The sequence below is a fragment of the Pelecanus crispus genome, chromosome 1 (assembly GCF_030463565.1).
Source record: "Pelecanus crispus isolate bPelCri1 chromosome 1, bPelCri1.pri, whole genome shotgun sequence".
NCBI lineage: Eukaryota > Metazoa > Chordata > Aves > Pelecaniformes > Pelecanidae > Pelecanus > Pelecanus crispus.
The window spans coordinates 211,903,202-211,921,974 of record NC_134643.1 but is presented as its reverse complement, the minus strand read 5'-3'; the positions used below and the strand labels follow the sequence as shown (position 1 = coordinate 211,921,974).

Genomic DNA, 18,773 nt, shown 5'->3' with positions numbered 1-18,773 from the left:
TGAATGCAAATTCCAAATTTACTCAGCTTTCACTTTTACACAGGACTTAGGAAAATGGGAACACACTGTTCATATAGATTCTCTACTGGAAAAATGAAATTGTTCTGTTTTGCCAAGTCTACAAGGTAACACGTCAGAACAAAGAGGGGGCGAGGGGGGGAGAGAAAAAAACATGCACTTGCAGAGTTTTACTTGCAATTTTTGTTTACTTATTGTAATACTTATTGTAATACTTATTATTATTTGTAACTTTGTTAAGTTTTTTTTTTCCCCCATGATCCTCTTGTAAGTGTTATACTATGTACTCTCTGGAGCAGCAGTAAGTATAGAAGAGTGAGGAATGGAGAGTCATGCTCTCATGCAGAAATAATGCCTGGGATGTGAAGCTAGTCTAGTCAACATACTATTTCTCTAGATGCTGCATATGAAGTGTCATGAAAAGTTTCACAGTCCCTCTCCCCCAGTCTGCGACATCCAGTTCCAGAGCATGAGAAAGTACAGCAGCTTCAGCTGGCTTTGCTGTTTTCTGGAACCAACCTTGAATTTTTAGGAAGATGTTGATTAACGATTTGAGACAGGTGGCAAAAAAGTCATTCTTATTTTGTACATCCCTAACTTTCTACATTCCTTTGAAACATTCCTTCCAGTTACATCATTTTTAGCACCTTGCCTTTTTTTGGTAAGGTATTTAGCAGTCATAACTTGGTATTTACCGCCTCCTACATTCTCAGAACTGATACTTTCAGGTATAAATAGCAGCAATAGATGCTTTCTTGTTCTCTTCCACCTTGCATCTCAGTCTTGAGCTCAGGAGTTACTAAGCAGAGCAAGAGTTAAGGTGATCCTACTCTTCAGCCACGCCTATAGATTCCTAGGTTGTGTCGAATGGGATCATGCTAACCTATTCAGAACTTCAATGGGATCTCTAATTTTCAGTTTCCCATAGGATACTAAGTGATGAAATAACAGCTTGCTACATGGATGCTAACAGTTCAGAAGTTTAAAACCCCACACTTCACAAATGAAGGTCTCAAATCGTTCCTAAGGGCAAAGTCTGGTCAGTTATATGGCTCAACTGTATCATCCCGTTATTGCAAATACTGCAGCGGGTATCACTGAACACATTCTACTAATAACCCGTTGCCTACATTCAGGAGCCTACTGACGAAGCCTTCTTCCTCCAGCTCCAGGAGGCTTCACACTTGCAGACCCTCGTCCTCCTGGGGAACTTCAACCACCCTGACATTTGCTGGAAAAGCAACACAGTGAGATGTAGGCAATCCAGGAGATTCCTGGAGTGCATTGAGGATAACTTCCTAAGCCAGGTAATAGACACCCCTACCCGAGGGGACGCAATACTGGACCTGATGGTCACCAATGCAAGTGAGCTCATCGGTGACATCAAGATTAGAGGCAGCCTGGGCTGCAGTGATCACACATTGGTGGAGTTCACACTCCTGAGGGACATGGGAAAAGTGAGGAGTACAGTCAGGACCCTAAATTTTAGAAAAGCAAACTTCCAGCTCTTCAAGGAGTTAGTCAGAAGGAACCCCTGGGAAACGGTCCTCAGGGACACAGGAACAGAACAGAGCTGGCAGATCTTTAAGGACACCTTCCATAGAGCGCGAGAGCTCTCAGTCCCCAAGAGTAATAAATCAGGCAAGAAATCAAGCATGGCTGAGTCGAGACCTGCTGGTCAAACTAAAGAGCAAGAGGGAACTGCACAGGCAGTGGAAGCAGGGACAGGTGTCCTGGGAAGAGTACAGGGAAGCTGCCCGGCTGTGTAGGGAGGGGGTCAGGAAGGCCAAGGCACGGCTGGAGCTGAATTTGGCAAGGGATGCAAAGAATAAGAAGAAGGGCTTCTACAGGTATGTCAGCCAGAAAAGGAAGGTCAAAGAAAGCGTACCCACCATGATGAACAAGAATAGCGACCTAGTATCAACAGACCAAGAAGGCGGCTGCGGTACTCAACAACTTCTTCACCTCAGTCTTCACCGGCAACCTCTCTCCTCATCCCTCTCGAGCTGATGGACCACAAGATGGGGAGCAGGGGGGTAAAGCCCCTCCCACTGTAAGGGAAGATCAGGTTCAAGACCAGCTGAAGAACCTGAATGTACACAAGTCTATGGGACCTGATGAGATGCATCCCAGAGTCCTGAGGGAATTGGCTGATGTAGTTGCCAAGCCACTCTCCATGATATTTGAAAATCCATGGCAGTCAGGTGAAGTCCCTGCTGACTGGAAAAAGGGGAATGTTGTGCCCATTTTTAAAAAGGGAAGAAAGGAGGAGCCTGGGAACTACCGACCTGTCAGCCTCACCTCTGTGCCTGGGAAGATCATGGAACAGATCCTCCTAGAAGCTATGCTCAAGCACATGGAGGACAGGGAGGTGATTCGAGACAGCCAGCACGGCTTCACCAAGGGCAAGTCCTGCCTGACCAACCTAGTGGCTTTCTATGATGGAGTAACTGCATCAGTGGACAAGGGAAAAGCAATGGATGTCATCTACTTGGATTTCTGTAAAGCATTCAACACAGTCTCCCACAGCATCCATCTCTCTAAACTGGGGAGTTACAGATTTGATGGGTGGACTGTTCGATGGATAAGGAATTGGTTGGAAGGTCGCATCCAGAGGGTAGTGGTCAACAGCTCGATGTCCACATGGAGACCGGTGACAAGTGGGGTCCCTCAGGGGTCCGGACTGGGACCGGTCCTGTTTAACTTCCTCATCAATGACAGAGACAGTGGGATCGAGTGCACCCTCAGCAAGTTTGCAGATGACACCAAGCTGAGTGGTGCAGTTGACACGCCAGGAGGATGAGATGCCATCCAAAGGGACCTGGACAAGCTGGAGAGGTGGGCCTCTGTGAACCTCATGAGGTTCAACAAGGCCAAGTGCAAGGTCCTGCACCTGGGACGGGGCAACCCCCAATATCAATACAGGCTGGGGGATGAAGACATTGAGAGCAGCCCTGCAGAGAAGGACTTGGGGGTACTGGTGGATGAAAAGCTGCACATGAGCCAACAATGTGCACCTGCAGCCCAGAAAGCCAGCCATATCCTGGGCTGCATCAAAAGCAGCATGGCCAGCAGGTCGAGGGAGGTGATTCTGCCCCTCTACTCTGCTCTGGTGAGACCTCACCTGCAGTGCTGCGTCCAGCTCTGGGGCCCTCAGCACAAGAAGGACATGGACCTGTTGGAGCGGGTCCAGAAGAGGGCCACCAAAATGATCCGAGGGCTGGAGCACCTCTCCTACAAGGCCAGGCTGAGAGAGTTGGGATTGTTCAGCCTGGAGAAGAGAAGGCTGCGGGGAGACCTTATTGCAGCCTTCCAGTACTTAAAGGGGGCCTAGAGGAAGGATGGGGACAATCTTTTTAGCAAGGCCTGTTGTGACAGGACAAGGAGTAATGGATTTAAACTAAAGAAGAACACATTTAGACTGGATGTAAGGAAGAAATTTTTTACAATGAGGGTGGTGAAACACTGGCACAGGTTGCCCAGAGAGGTGGTGGAGGCCCCATCCCTGGCAACATTCAAGGTGAGATTGGACGGGGCTCTGAGCAACCTGATCTGGTTAAAGCTGTCCCTGCTCACGGCAGGGGGGTTGGGCTAGGTGACCTCTAAAGGTCCCTTCCAACCCAATGCGTTCTATGATTCTATAAGTATAGAAAAGTGTGAACATGCCCAGGGAGCATCACAGAAATATGTGCTTACTTAGTACAAACAGGTGGGATATTATGCTGATAAAGCTGCAACAATCGTGACTGTTTCCTATCGTCACATAGTAGGGCAGTACAACCTCAGCAGATACAGAGGCAGAATCCCAACTCAGCTATCCCCAGGCCCCTTACGAGCCAAGGAGCAGCAGCAGCCTGCTGCTGAATCTACCTGTGAGCTTGCAAAGAAGGATGCACTTGAATTTTCAGGCAGCATTCAGCGCTCCAAATCTTGCTCCATATTTCTTAAAATGAAAACTGGCCATCCGTACTGTGCCACTGCCCAGGGGCTGTCTGGCTGGTAATTCATATTTGGGAAAACATTCCTCCTCTCCCAATATAATGTTGATATATTTAAAAAAAAACTATTCCAGATAAAGTAATAAATATTCAGAAATTACATCTCACTCAGAAGAGACATTTTGCTGCTGCATCTCTCATGCAATTCTGATTCTCCAAAACTTTCCGCATGTCTCTAAATGAGACTTCTATCTTTGGTGTCTTTCAGCCTTGAGGAGAAAATGGCATGCTACCCTATGATTAGTAGCGGGCAGAATCCTTCCTTAAACTCTAGGGTCAATCGCTAGCCACTTGAAAGAAAAACCAATATACATGTAAATAATTTGCAAATGGAGGAAAATAAGTTTGGGTGAACATTCAGGTCATCAAGATATTGAAAATGAAGACTTTCATTCATTCTTGAACAGAAAATGTTCCTGTTTTCTATGTAAACTAGATGCAAATTTTATGCAGTTAATGTTTTACAATTTTAAATAATTGCAGAGCAAAATCTGGTTTACAACTGAGCTACATTCTCTTGTTTACAACCAAGGTACTAGCCTGCATGCTATTTTAAAATAAAGTTACATCACCACTAACAATATTACTTTATCCATGCTGATCAACTGAAAGTTAGGAAAGAGGAACTAAAATTCTGCAAAATCTTTTGTGATGCTTATGGAATCTACCATTACAATTTATTTAAAAAATAATCACATTTAATACTTTTTCAAATTGTAAGTGAAGCTTTTAATGAAAATGAAGGACTACGCTCTAATTGCTTGGCTCAAATTTTAATTTAAGATTTGAAACAAAAATCCTTTTGCTAAAAGATACAGCTGTTAGGGCCTATATATCATGTTCTTCTTCCTGTCTCTGTTCGCTAATGCAGTGCAGATGATTAACATGCAAAATGTCCCTCTTAATTGTCTGAAAATTTTCTCTCAAAAAAAATTGTCAATCTAAATTTTGTATAGTTCAGTAGCCAAAGGTCGGAAAATCCATCCATATATACACATCTGAATTCAGCCTTAGTCAAAGAATTACAGCTGGTTTTCACTGTGTATCACACATTTCTCATTTCTATAGTCTGTTCCTGAAATACATCATCTTTTCTTCCATATTTAAATTAACAATCATTGATATACACTACAATACAAACAGTGAAACACAGGACAAAAAACATACATTCAGGGATATTGAAGACAGGATAATATTCTCCACAGGCATATGAACAAAAATTCTACTGAAGTCAGCGCATGTTGTGGAATATAGATTTGCTCTTCATCGACAATCCTTCCACAACGTTTTAGTCGCCAGCGTGATTCAGCCAGTTCTGAAACAGAGCTGATGAACTCGCCCCCAAAGGGGCCTGTCTCTTCCACACACTACAAAAGGAGCCCAGACGACGAGGTCAGGCTGGATGTTTCATTTCACACAAACCCCTCGGCATCTCCTATATTTGTTGCCATTCCTGCCACCCCAGCGTCAGTCTTCAAAAAGGGGAAAAGCCTGAAGACCACCACAGAGATGAAAGCGGGTACCAGCAGGATTTCCACCTTTCAACCTCAACTCCCACATCTAATTCAAAAGCAAAAGAAGATGGTAAAGTTCCTGACATTTTTACCAAAGGATATAGGATTTGGAAACAAACCATGGATGGGTGTGGAGTTTCCGTCAATCCTACTGTGCTTGATCCACAATATGCAATACCAAGGACCTGACCTAGAAGTTCACGACTCGTGAAACCTGCTTCCAGCATAAGTAAAACTCAGGAACGTGAAGCAATCTGAAGCTGCTGATACATCACTAACAGCAGGAGTGCTTCCAAGTTTCTGTACCTTCCTGTATGCACGCATGCTGTCTTTGGGGTGATACTTGGACATGCACCATCCCTCCCACCCCCTACTCGAGCTTCAGTGAAAAGGAAATCCAGATAGCAGCCCATATCCCATAGCCCATATCTCCCCCCGAGTGAGTCCCCCTATTTCCCCTTCCTTGCTGTGTACTTCCATGTTTTTTATAACCTTCTGGAGATATCAAAATTTGCATGCTGGGACTAAGACAGTCTTGTCACAGCCAGAGGTCAGAAAAGTCACAGAGACACCCAGCAGTGCTGCTACCCCTGTACCAGCACCTTCCTCATTGATTCATGGAGACATGTCACAAATCCTGCATTTAAGGATGGTTAATCCACAAAGGATATTCTTTCCCTTTAAGGCGTTATCAATGCTCTCACTGATAACTAGGTAAATTTCTGCTGTTTTTCAGATTTGATGTAAAAGTCATTAACATAGAAACCTCAGGTCATTAAAGATCCTCAGACAGCTTTTAAGATTAGAGGCATTAGCCTTGCTGTCTCTGTGAATCCCTGACTAGATTCTTTTTTAAGTTTCCCTTCCTGTTACGTATTAAACGCTGCTGCTCATTTTAGGCTGGAAGTGGCTATGCGGTAAGAAATAGTGTATATTTTATGTATCAACTTATTAGGTAAGATCATTATTATTATATCATACAAAGCAGTGCTGAAATTTCACTGTCAGACCAGTTGCTGTTTACCTACCAATGTGCTTACATCAGATGTTGCTAAACAATTAAATAGCTTTCTGACTTAATCCTCTAAAATTGTTTCCTGCAGAAAAGTGGAGAACATTAACTTCTAGTGCTTCATACTGTAGGCAGTGGTTCATTCTGCAGACATTCCGGAGATACTGCTATTGCTGACTTCTTTGTTAGCAGTGGTCTACAAAATGTTTAGTTTTTAACATCCTGAAATGAGAATGCTAATGTAATGCCATACAAAATATCTAGTATCATTGGAAAATTCCATCCCATCCCCACTACCTGAAAATGAAGTTGTATTAACTAACTTTTGTTAGTACTACCACACTTCCATCCAATTTTTGTTAACGGTTGTTGCATTTTTCAGGTCAGATTTCTACACTTACAGAGAGATGAAAACAAAATAGTACCTTGTAAGGGGAGAAGTATGATTCTAAGATTCACTTGAGAAAGCTATGAAAGCAGCAGTCTTCAAACACTGTCTTGAGAAATTAGTTCTTAAAGGGAGAGGAGAAGAAGAGCTACAGAGCCCAAGAGTCATGCTGCCATCCAGCAGCCTGCTCTTTGCATCTAATTTGTCAGATAGTTTAGTGAGAGCAGAACTTAAAAGTCTCTATGGAAATTTTAGAAGTTCTACTGCAAATCCCACCACACCAGAGTGAATTTCACCTCCCTGGTACAGTGGAATATGTTGATCCTACACAGAGCCTAAACCATCTGAGGAACCATCCTAGTCCATGTGCTCCCACTAGGACAGAGGAAAGCAAAAGCCAGGCAGTGGACATGGTGCAGGAAGATCCATGAGCATACGGATTCATCCTTTGTTTCAGAGCTAAAAGTAGCTTGAGAGTTCTCAAAGCATGGGATTTCCCTTTGAGTAAGCACCACTAGTACTATATACATTTATATAAACTTCTAAAAAGACTCCTCTCCCACATGTGCCCAAAATAACACTTCTATAACCTTTAAATTACCATTTCAAACTCTTTCTCTACTTAATATATTTGGGTTTACTGGAGTTAACTATAAATTAATAAATCTAGCAAGAAAAAAAAAAAATGTTCAACTCATGTATAATCCAACAAACTTAGCAAGTGAAGATAATAAACTAGAAATTTCTAGTACATGTGATATTTCATTAATGAATTTTAAAAAGCATTTGAAAATTGAAATTAATTTTAAATTAGCTTAAGGAAATAATGGATAAAAACAAAGATTAGCAGAGTGGAACTAAACTAATATGGAAAAACAATTATTGCATCGCAAAACAGAAGGGAAAATTTATAGTCTTCGATCATGAAAAACAGTTAGTTAGGAACAATTCTCAAAGAAGCTCACTGCGTTTTTTGAAAGGATTACCCAAAAAAAAAAAAAAAATCAATACAACGGTTCTGATCCCACACAAATCACAAAACACGGTTAGAAACTCACAGAACGTGACTGTAAAAGTTGGCACATACTGCAAATGCTTCGGAAAAAAAATCCTACAATCCACTATTTTAACTAATATCTGGATCTTTCATGGCACTAAGCTCCCTGTGTGGTTGGGTTTGCAAGGCAACACACAGCTCTCTCGAGCTCAGCTGTTTCACGTGGGACAGGTGCAGGAGCCCACTGCTACGTGATCAGACATATCAGACACCGTCCCCATCACGAGCCCCCACTCAGGAGCGTGCTTCTGCTACGTCTGACTCGGCTTGCGCATGGGCACTTGGGGAGGGGAGGGCGCTTCCCCACACCACGACGAGCAGAGAAACGGTAATCGTGACGTTTGCGGCACAAGTGTCAATGGCGCAGACCTTCCAAGCTTTGCGATGCCAGTTTCCAAAGCATCCTCCCACAAGCTGCACCCTCAGTTAAAAGTATTCCCTGGATTCACACCGGTGGTACCACTGTTACTTTCTCCCGGCAATGCGCCAGGTGCTGTAGAGGTGTTTAAGTGATGCAATCCGCGATTTAAAACACTGCTGTTGTAAGAACCGCGCTCTCTGCTGCCAAGCACCCAGCAGCTGGAAGGCTGACAGCTGGACTGCGTGCAACGCGTCTGTTTGCAATGCACTTACAAAAAGTGCCAAGTATTGGATTGTTACCACTTGGCAGGCCTAAGACGTGTACACAGAGTAGGACTAACAAAGTTTAGCAGTCTGACCTGGCTAACTGTTCTAAAAAAAGGGGAGAAAAATCACGTTTAGAACAGCTGAAGCTTGCACACCACAGGCAAAAACATTACAGAGGAGAAAGAAAACACAAATCACTCCTCAAAGATGAGGGAATCTTCCCTTTTGAAAGGCTTCTAAGCAATCAGTCATCAGTCCTAAATTCAGTCAATGTGCGCAACAGGAGAAACCCAGACTGAGCCAGGAGAAAAATCAGCACAACCAAACGTCCATTTGAACTAACACCAGTGCTGACAGAAGATGATGGGAGGCAACAGACCCGCACTGTAGTCCACCCTGTCAGTCTGCCGGGCACATACCTATTTGCTAGTTAATCTGATCACGGTGCGTAAAAACGTTTTCAGGAGGAACCAGGACGCCTGTGGCTGCCAAGTCTTTTCAACACCTCCTCAGTCTCAGGCTAGCTGCTGTCCAGCTCCGAGTTGGACGCTGCCTGCTTGCATGTGGTGGGTCCCTACGTGTCGTGGTGAAATCAAGGTCCTCTCTTTTCAAAGTAACAATTCAACTGGCGCCATAGCAGTTTGTGCTTACTAGCAGCAATTAACCAGCACCTGATTAGAAATATATGAGGTCTCCTGTGCAGCTCAGGGATTACAACCTGCCACGTGCACAACTATCCGCGTACCGCAACAGAGCGAAGCCTAAGACTGTTGTAACAGCTATTTGTGTACACGGTCAGGAGGGGCGGCTGCTGCTGGTCATTTACAACTGAGGTCAATTTGTAAGATGAACCTGCTAAATACCTCGGCTATCCAGCAAAACTCCCGCTACCTTCAACAGACCAGGCCTTAAGTCAAAAGAATATGAGGTACCATTTGTAAGAGATGCACTGTTTCATTCAAGACTTGGTAACAAAGCAGCAAAGTTTCATGGAAATTCTCCAGTCTGAATATTCTGTAAAATTGCTAGTGCTGCATCTCACAGACCATGTGATCTGTACTGTTTTCTGGGGTATTTTTAAATCCAATCTGCATCAAATGTGATCTTTTGGTGTTAAGTGTTCAAAAAACGGGTAGATGTGGCACTTGGGGACATGGTTTAGTCTAGTCTACCCTTGACTGGTCTAGTGTGGACTTGGTAGTGTAGGTTAATGGTTGGACTGGATGATCTTAAAGGTCTTTCCCAACCTAAACGATTCTATGATTCTATGATCCTTCTGTCTACCAGCATGGGAAGGCCTCACAGACACTAAATAATTTTTAAAACCCCTCAGTCCTGTAATCTCTTCACTAAGGTAAATACTGACATCAAAACCAGTACTCAATCAATTGCTAAGGGCAAAAAAGAACTCCAGTCACGTTCTTCTGAGCTGGCAGTGGGCAAGGTTGGTTTTGGTTTTAATTAATGATGTATAAGAGAGAACATTAACAGCTGTGTGACTAAGGGCACTACTGAAGGAATGTTTGAGCGAAGAGGCGGGCATCACATCTACTTCTTGGTGATTCGTGATTACTATTATTGTTACTATTTGTCATTTTTATTTCATCACTACTATTCCACATTAAAAGTGGCCCATCCACAACAAAGGTTTCACGCAGTAAATCCTCATCCACAACACCGCCATTTTGTTCAAATTAGTACCTTTTTATAAACAAAAGGAAATTGCAGTCAACTCTTGCAGAAAACAAGCTATCCACACTTCCCACATAGCTTTGAGAACACACCTAAAATGACAATTCTTGATATGCAGTTCCTCTTCTACTCCACTTTTTTGAGGTTCTTGTACCCAATCTCACATTTCGCCCCTAGTGCCAAAGCTTGCTTTTTTTTTAAAATATTGACAAACATTTATTTAGATGTATTAGGTCAGGGGGGACAATAAAGCTGCACTGTCAGCTGTACTAATGGTATGAAAAAGCGTAGTTGTATAGAAATGGATACAGAAAATTAAATGCAGACTTTAATTAGTCATCTTCACATTATATTCCATAACTTCTATTTTCGCTAAAAATAGTATACTTCATTATGTATTTAAGTTGTCACTGCTAAACAAATAATAACCATTCTACTGAAAGATAAAAATGTTAAAACATTCCAGAGGAAACTGCATGTAATTTAATTGCCACTAAGCTTTTTGTCCACATGTAATTATCGAAACTTACATTTAAATACTGCTTATCAACGCCAATCCTTTAAGCCTCCTGTTGAGCAGGCTCTGCGTGTGAGTGTCTACACTCACGAGTATGTGCACAAACATGTACATAAGACTCATTTTAAGCACTTTAAGATTGAAGCCCTTTGCTAAGTCATTGCTTTGCACTGCAACACAGTTTGAGGTATGAAACCAAATTATAAAGAATTTGATTAATATAGTTTAACTGCCAAAATATTCTTTTGCTCATGTTTGCAGAGCTGGGAAGTCTAAACACAGCATGATGAGGCAGACCCACCATGCCAAGTCACCTTTATTTGGGGATACTGATAGTTGGCAGGAATTCTTCAAGTAGCCAGTTATAATAACCTTTAGCTTCTGCGGTGGCAAATGCTGCTGGGAGGGTGTTTGACAAAGAACATACTTGTTATTAACATTTACAGTGAAAAGTATGCCATATATATCCCACACATTTCTTAATCACTACTCCACCTTCCTCATGCAAATTTAACAAATGACTTATATTTACATGGAAAGCTTCCAGTTTTATAAAATTAGGTCCCACAGGGAGGCAACTTTCATTCGTTCAGTAACTACGTAAGAGTGATCCACAAATATAACCTTTTCTTAAGAATGGGTGTAAATAAACCTACAGAAATAATGCAATGGGTCAAGCAAAATCGATTATGAAGTATTAGCATAGGCAACCATTCAGGTAATGTAGCTGAGCAAAGGAAGTTCACTGCTAAATTAGTGGGCATACGCAGTGAATACAAAAGTGCCTAACAACTAAACCCAACAAATCCCGCAGGTCTTCACCAAAAATGAACATATGTGGTTCAGTTCACCTTTGAGAGGTAATTTTCAGGCTGCGTACCAGTTTCTGCATAAGCTCACTGTTTTTTCAAACAGCTTCAAAGTATAAAATGATCTGGTAGAAAACTTAATCTACAGAATACTGAGTCTGCCCCAAGGATGTGCACGCACAGAGCGTGTTGAAGACCACCAAACCAGCACCGATCCGTGGCCAGTAACATGCGCTTTATGGACTGAGCTGCATGGATAAGCTAAAGCAGTAGACACCAGCAACAGACCTCAGCTCTCCAATGTGAAGTAAAGTCGGTCTGCTTTGCCGCTCTTTTAAAAGAAACCTTTATTGAATGTCTTATCCCAAAAAAATACGGTTATAGTTTCTTTTTTCCTCATTTCTGATGAGGCAGGAAACATCAGAACATGTGACTGGTTGTTTTTTTTTACTAAAATTAACCTGTCAGGCTGAAATATCAAAATAAATGTACTCCCTTTTGATTTAAAACAAAATATTTATTTGTTATTCTTCATTCACATTAAAAAAAAAGGTATTTAGGGGAAAAAAAAGCAGAACTCAACATTAAGCGTATCTTTAGCTCCAAGTGAAGCATTCTCTTCTAGATACTTGCAGGAAATGCAGAGGGAACTAAAACCTGGATTCTCTGGGGCTTGGTAATAATGGTGATGTTCTTTTACCCAAGACTTCGGGGATTAAATTCAGTCACCCAGAACATGAGAGATCCAGACATGATTTTTTTTCCTGTGCCCAATAGGAAGTAGATCCATTAGTCCTAATTCATAGGAAAGTGTTCCGTCCACTAAACTATAAAAGGAAATCACACCCCTCCACACTAACTATTCCACCTTTTTGTTGTCAACAAAACTATTGCAATGTATTTTCAGAGGATATAGCATCTCAGTAAAGAGACTAGCAATCTGAAACACAGCTGCCACATCGCACAGTACTCCCTGAAGAGATTATGTCCAATGAAGAGTCTGGAAGATAATTTTACAGGTCATTTCAAGCAAGTTAGTTGAGGCTGAAGATAAAAACGATGTTATGCCAACAGCAGAAACTGTTATCTTGCGGGCAGGAAAGAAATTATTAAACATATTATTTAACAAAGAAAGGGCTTTAAAGCATGTATTGGGTCTGACAGTGCTGAGAAACACTTGATCTGAAAACCACAAAAGCTGAGGAATAATTTGTCTCAATACAGTTATGCACATCAGAACCCTTTTTCCCTTGTTTTCATCTGATAATTTGTGTGCATCATTTACTTTACAACTGACATTTTAATGCATAATTGTCCTTCTTCACGTGTATAAGAAAATACATTTTTCACAATGCAAAATTTTTCAAAGTATAAATAATAAGCAATATAACCAGATGTCTGACTGAATTAGTGTATTCTCACTAGCTTAGTACGCTGACAATCTGTTATTCAGCAGGGAAGTTTATATGTAAGTACTATCACTTTCAAATCCCACTGCACATCAGCACTCGGATTTGTGCGTAGACCTTAAAATGCACTTTCCATCCTGTTTTAAACTACAAAACTGGGCTCTTTGCCAGTGAAATACTTGCACAAGAGGGCGGGAGGGGGGAAGTATCCACATTTCAGGAGGCAACCTTCTGACATGTATGTCACAATGTATTTTTTGATACATTAGGGGCCAGACTTGATGACTAGAAGGAAGAGGACTACTAGAAAGAAAGTGTTTACTTGCATATCATCTCTAAAATACAATTATTAAATCTGTAAAAAGTACCCTTTTGGAAACCATTTAATTACAAATTCTGCAGATAGCCTAACTGTGTTTTTCCTACCAAAGGTTCTGAATTCAAAAGAAAAGCAAGATTTTTCAGCACAAAATCCCACTAGAATTTTATTTTGCACCATACTGTAAATAAAGGTAAAAGTCTTATCCACTTACTGCCAAAAGACTGTGTGACCCTACCTGGCACGGCTGCTGAGCCCAAGGTTGCTGAAGTCTTGTTTGCAACTGTCCGAGGTAGCAGCTACCTCGGACACAGTAAAGCTGATCTTCAGAAAGAGTGGTACTACACTGACACACATTCGATATGATGCACATCGTTAAGCACGAGTACTGAAACCTCAAAGAAAGCCTCAAATATATGAGTAAGTCTGTCAAGTCCCTTGCTACTCACAGAGTCAGTTAACAGTGACAGGTCAGTACTTCAAATATTTTTCTAATTTACGGGTAATTTAATATTTAAGCGCACTATACTGCCTCAGCCTAAACGTGACAGAATAACCCAATCAGAGCTGCTGAGCTCACTGGCACAACATCAAGCCAGCTGAACTGATCACTGACAATTATTCTGATTTCTAATATGACCACGCTATTTTACAATTAATGAATCATCTGAAAAATCATATGGGGAAGAAAAGGGCAAACTCAGTGTCTTTTATTAAACAGACAATTATTTGCTGTTATATCAAGGCTCAGGAGTAATATCACTGAACTAAAGTAGTAGTTTGATGGATTAGGGCTTTAGCTACAAATACAAGAAATAGTTCTCTTAAAATGGTTATTTTAGAATCCAGCCACTACACCAAAGGCAGTCACAAAACAACGCATGAAAAACATGTTCTACAAACAACACGCAATAACATCAGCATTAGCACTAAATCGCCACTTGAGGAAAACTATTCCTTGGTATCAGGCTACTTTTCAAGCGACGGTCACATGCCATATTACACCAGTAAGTGTGTTACCCTCTCAGTAATGTTTAAAAGGAGGTACACTTCAGCTTTTTTTGGACCTCAGCTGTACTCTGCATTACTGTTCTGCATTAATCACCATCACACAAGATGTTCTTGGGGCATTTTTGCACGTGCAAATGATGCCTATCATTTTCCCGTTAGTTTGAAAAAAATACCCTTAGCAATTGGATGTACCAAGAAATACTCGAAGTAAAATATAAGTAGCTTTAGTTAAAACATTTTAATACACAAAGTCTGGAGGGTTGTTTTCTTGTGTTGACATTTAAGCGCAGACGTACCATTCAATCTCAAGGGACATGTAGCTCTATCTCAATGGACAGACGTACAAACCGCATGGTTTAGACTATAATCAAATGGTCCCCAAAGATTCATACAAGGACTTCAAGGAAAAATATGGCACCTGACAACACGACCAGCTCCCTGAGCTGCCACATTTCTGGAGAAGTAGCTAAAGAATAAACACTGACAAACCATGTATGGACAGATTTGATAAGACATGCACACTGACTCCAAGTACATTCACAGCACATGAAATACTGATTTTACATTATTTATCTGTCAGGGTAATGCAGGCCCTTCATCAGCAGCATCCTCGGGACCTCCAGAGACCTTATGACTCAACAGATACAAGGTAAGATTCATATAATACTCCCTACCATAATAACATCCTTCTCCCAAGTAGTTAGCGATCTTCTCCCAAGTAGTCAGCGATAGGACGAGAGGAAATGGGCTTACGCTGCGCCAGGGGAGGTTTAGGTTGGAAATTAGGAAAAATTTCTTTATGGACAGGGTGGTCAAGAATGGGAACAGGCTGCCCAGAGAGGTGGTGGACTCACCATCCCTGGAAATGTTCAAAAAAACGGGTAGATGTGGCACTTGGGGACATGGTTTAGTCTAGTCTACCCTCGATTGGCTTAGAGTAGACTTGGTAGTGTAGGTTAATGGTTGGACTGGATGATCTTAAAGGTCTTTTCCAACCTAAACGATTCTATGATTCCTGATTCTATCAGGAAATACTGGTCATTTGAGGATTTTCAAATAAAGTAGAGAAAAGTATTCTTAGTGCATGTAGATGACAAAGATTATAAACAGTATATCCTGAACATGGGCCATCTGATTATGTTCTTGGCCATATGAAAGCCACTAGTAAAACTAATGACTTCTGGCTGAAAAAACAGATCTGAAAAATGTACCTAAAACATGATGTAGGTGGAATTTAGGCAGGAAAATTCAAAACCTCTGCTTAGTAATCACCACACCCTGGAGGAGCCTATACTCACTGCATTCACCTCTGCCAGCCAAGAAAGTCCTTGCAGCGGTTGCATGTAGGCATTGTCTACAGGTCCCTGTGAAATGGCTCCTTTCCACATCCGGAGGAGCCCCAAAGGACAGCTTTCCCATGCTTAGCATGCATCTAAAAAACAAGCACTGCCCACTAAAGCACCCTTTACTAGTAGTGATTACATACATTTGAGAAGGGGCACATTCCTCAAATTTATACATGCCGGACGTATCAGGTAGCTTCTGTCTATTCTCTCAAAGACTGATGGAAATATCCGTCATCAGGGACGGACTCCAGGGCCCTGGACCTACCTGTAGCACAGAATCAGTCATCTAAGGCCTTGACGTGACATAATTGGAGATAAGTTCCTGCATTTAGTGCTACCCTAGTTCTACAAAGCAACCTGATTAGGACGTAGGCTTTCCTTATCACCACTGTGAGATGACAAGAGGCAATCTCCACAGTTGTGTGCTGGACCAAAAGCCACTAGCACAGGCTTATATTGCCGAAGTGTACACCCCACAGACCCTGCAGATTTTGTTTTGGGAGATGCTTTGAATCACTTATGCAAGATCTTATATTGTCTTGTAGCTGCACAACCATTCTGAATTGAGCACACAGCAAAGGAACTTCAGAATTGCCATATTAGTTCAAAACTGAAGTCCACTAGTCAGAACCAGTCCCTGATGAAACCTCATCATGAGGTTTTTCTTCGGAAAGCATTCATTAGACACATGCATTCATATATTTTTCAGATGAGGTTTAAGTCCAATGTGCAATAATGTATGCTCTTAGAGCTACATGAGCATACTGAATTAGTACTCTAGAAAGACACTTAGTAATAGCAATACAGCAGCAAATTCCGAAAACTCTGGTTGTTCTTAGCTGAGTTTATAAATAATCACTGCAAGTGTTGCCAGTTTCATCACTGTTATTGCTTTCCTATATCCAGGTAGTTGGTAAGTGGCGGGTAAGTCTCTCATAGATAAAACAGCAAAAACTAGGAGAGGTTGATAACTGGAATTTACCAGTTAAGCAATAAAATACAATTTGTACAAAAGAAAGCACACATCTTCTGCTAATTATGTGAGATCTTAGGGCTCATCTTGCATCGCTTAATACCCATTTTCCCCCTCTGTGGGATAGCTTTTCCTCAGAAGCATTAACAGGTGGTAATTATAGAAGTCATGCTGACAGCCCATAACCGGAGGGACACTGTCAACGCTGAATGTCAATTGACCGGGACGTTAAAAATCGCCGTTCCTGGACCCTTCATCATTTGCGTTTCATTTAGTTTTTACTGCGTACGTTCTTACACCCTACTTTCCACAACAACTATCCGGCAAAACGTAGAGAATGAAATTACAGGCGGCTGCATGATTGTGACAAAATGCAGCGACGGAAGGAGTGTGGTTTTATGAAGACTTGACCGCAGGAGTTAAAATTTCCGTAACTCTACCGAACCCGTCAGACGCCGCTAGTTTGAAGCGAACCCGACGTCGCCCGCGCCGCTCCCCAAGCGAGCTGCAGCCCCCTTCGCCTCCCTCCCGCTCTGCGCCGAGCAAGGAGCCCGCTGCCAGCCGGGCACGGGGGTGCTGCCGCTGCCCCCCCGCCTCTCCCAAGCCCCGACACCCCGCCCTGCACCGGGGTAAGCCGAGGGAAGGCGGCCGAGTCCCCGCCGCGGGCTCTGCCCCAGCCGGAGCGCAGCGGCACCGCCCGCCGGCCCCCGTCCCGCCGCCGTCGCTCCCCCTCCGGCAGAGCCCGGCGCCCCGGCCCGCTCCCCGCGGGGAGGGAGGGAGGGGGGGGGGTCCCCGGGCGCGGCCGGCGGGACTCACGCGGGGTAGAAGGCATAGGGCGGCAGGGCGCTCTCCTCGCACGGCTCCGCGTCCAGCAGCAGGTAGTCCTGGCTGTCGTTCCGCCGGGCGCCGGCCGCCGCCGAGCTGCTCTTCCGCGGGGCGTAGGGCTGCGCCTGGCTCATCTTGCCCCGCGGCGGAGGCGCCCGCGCCCGCGCGCGCGCCGCCTCCCCCAGAGCTCCGCGGCAGCGGCGCGGAAGCGGCCGGCGCGCGGCACTGCGGCTCTGCCTCCTCGCAAGCGCCGCGTCCCCCCGCGGAGGCCGGGGCTGCCCCGCCGCGCCCGGCCGGGGGCTGCTGTGGCGGCCGGTGCCGCCGCCCCGGGAGCCGCCGCCCGCCGCGCCGGAGGCCAGGCGCAGCTCGGCGCGGGGGCACCAAAGTTTGCGGCGCGGCAGCTGGCGCGGCCGTGCCCGGCCGGCGGGAAGGGGCGGGAGCGGGGCGGGCGGCGGGCTCCGCTCGCCTCCCCTGAGGGGCTGCAGCGCGCCCTCCGCGCCGCCCCCGCGCCGCGCCTGCCCCGCCCCGGCCGCCGCCGCCGGGCCCGCAGCGCTTCGCCTCGCCTCGCCTCGCCTCGCCTCGCCGGCGCGGAGCGGAGCGGAGCGGAGCCGGCGGTCAAGCGGCCGCCCCGGCGGCTCCCCCGGCGCGGGGCCGGCGTCTCAGCTGCGCTCGCACGGCGCGGCCCCCTGAGGAGAGCCGGGCGTGCCTGCGCCAGCGCAGCCCCAAGAAGAGGGGCTGTGTCCGCCAGACAGCCTCGGCAGGGCCGCGCTCGCCTGCGACCGCTCCGTACGCAGCACGGCCCACGGTGGTCCGGGAAAAACCACGCAAAAGTCTCCCCCGGGAATGGCAGGAGTGCAAGCGTGCGGCGGGCGGCTGACTCCCGCTGTTGGGAAGCAGGAGCGGGGCTCCGTCCTCTGTTTGAGCTTGGAAACGGAGCGGGTGCTGTGCCCGGGTCCTCCTCCAAACGCTGCTCATCTGTTTCACGGCAGAACTTGTTTTCATCGCCTCTAATCATTTCAGATAAGAGCAGAGGCAAAATAGCATCTTCTTAGCAAAAAAAAACCCAATAGTTTTGCAGTAGTAACACTTCAGGAAAACTCAGTCCACTTGCGTTCCTCAGTTCTGCTTCGCTGGCAGCACTTTGTCTGATGATATTCTTATTTTACTTGCGTAGACTGCAATAGCTCAAATATACTGAAATAATTACAGACGTTTCTAGGAAAAAATGTAAGGCACTGAAGAAATAACGTATGACCTA

At 44.4% G+C, this 18,773-nt stretch overlaps 1 protein-coding gene across 2 annotated transcripts in view; it reads right to left on the bottom strand.

The window, feature by feature from the left end:
- The window catches only part of TRPC6 (transient receptor potential cation channel subfamily C member 6), a 114,622-nt gene extending 96,973 nt beyond the window's left edge, over positions 1–17,649 (bottom strand). Inside the window, exons 1-2 of one of the 2 annotated variants that reach the window (XM_075711193.1) lie at positions 17,507–17,649; positions 1,204–1,292 (exon numbers count right to left, since the gene is read on the bottom strand). In XM_075711193.1, the coding sequence (XP_075567308.1) occupies positions 1,204–1,292; positions 17,507–17,649 (232 nt within the window). The remainder of the gene's footprint in view (positions 1–1,203; positions 1,293–17,506) is intronic. The other variant, XM_075711197.1, reaches the window with a different exon arrangement.
- Between the last annotated feature and the right edge of the window lie 1,124 nt (positions 17,650–18,773).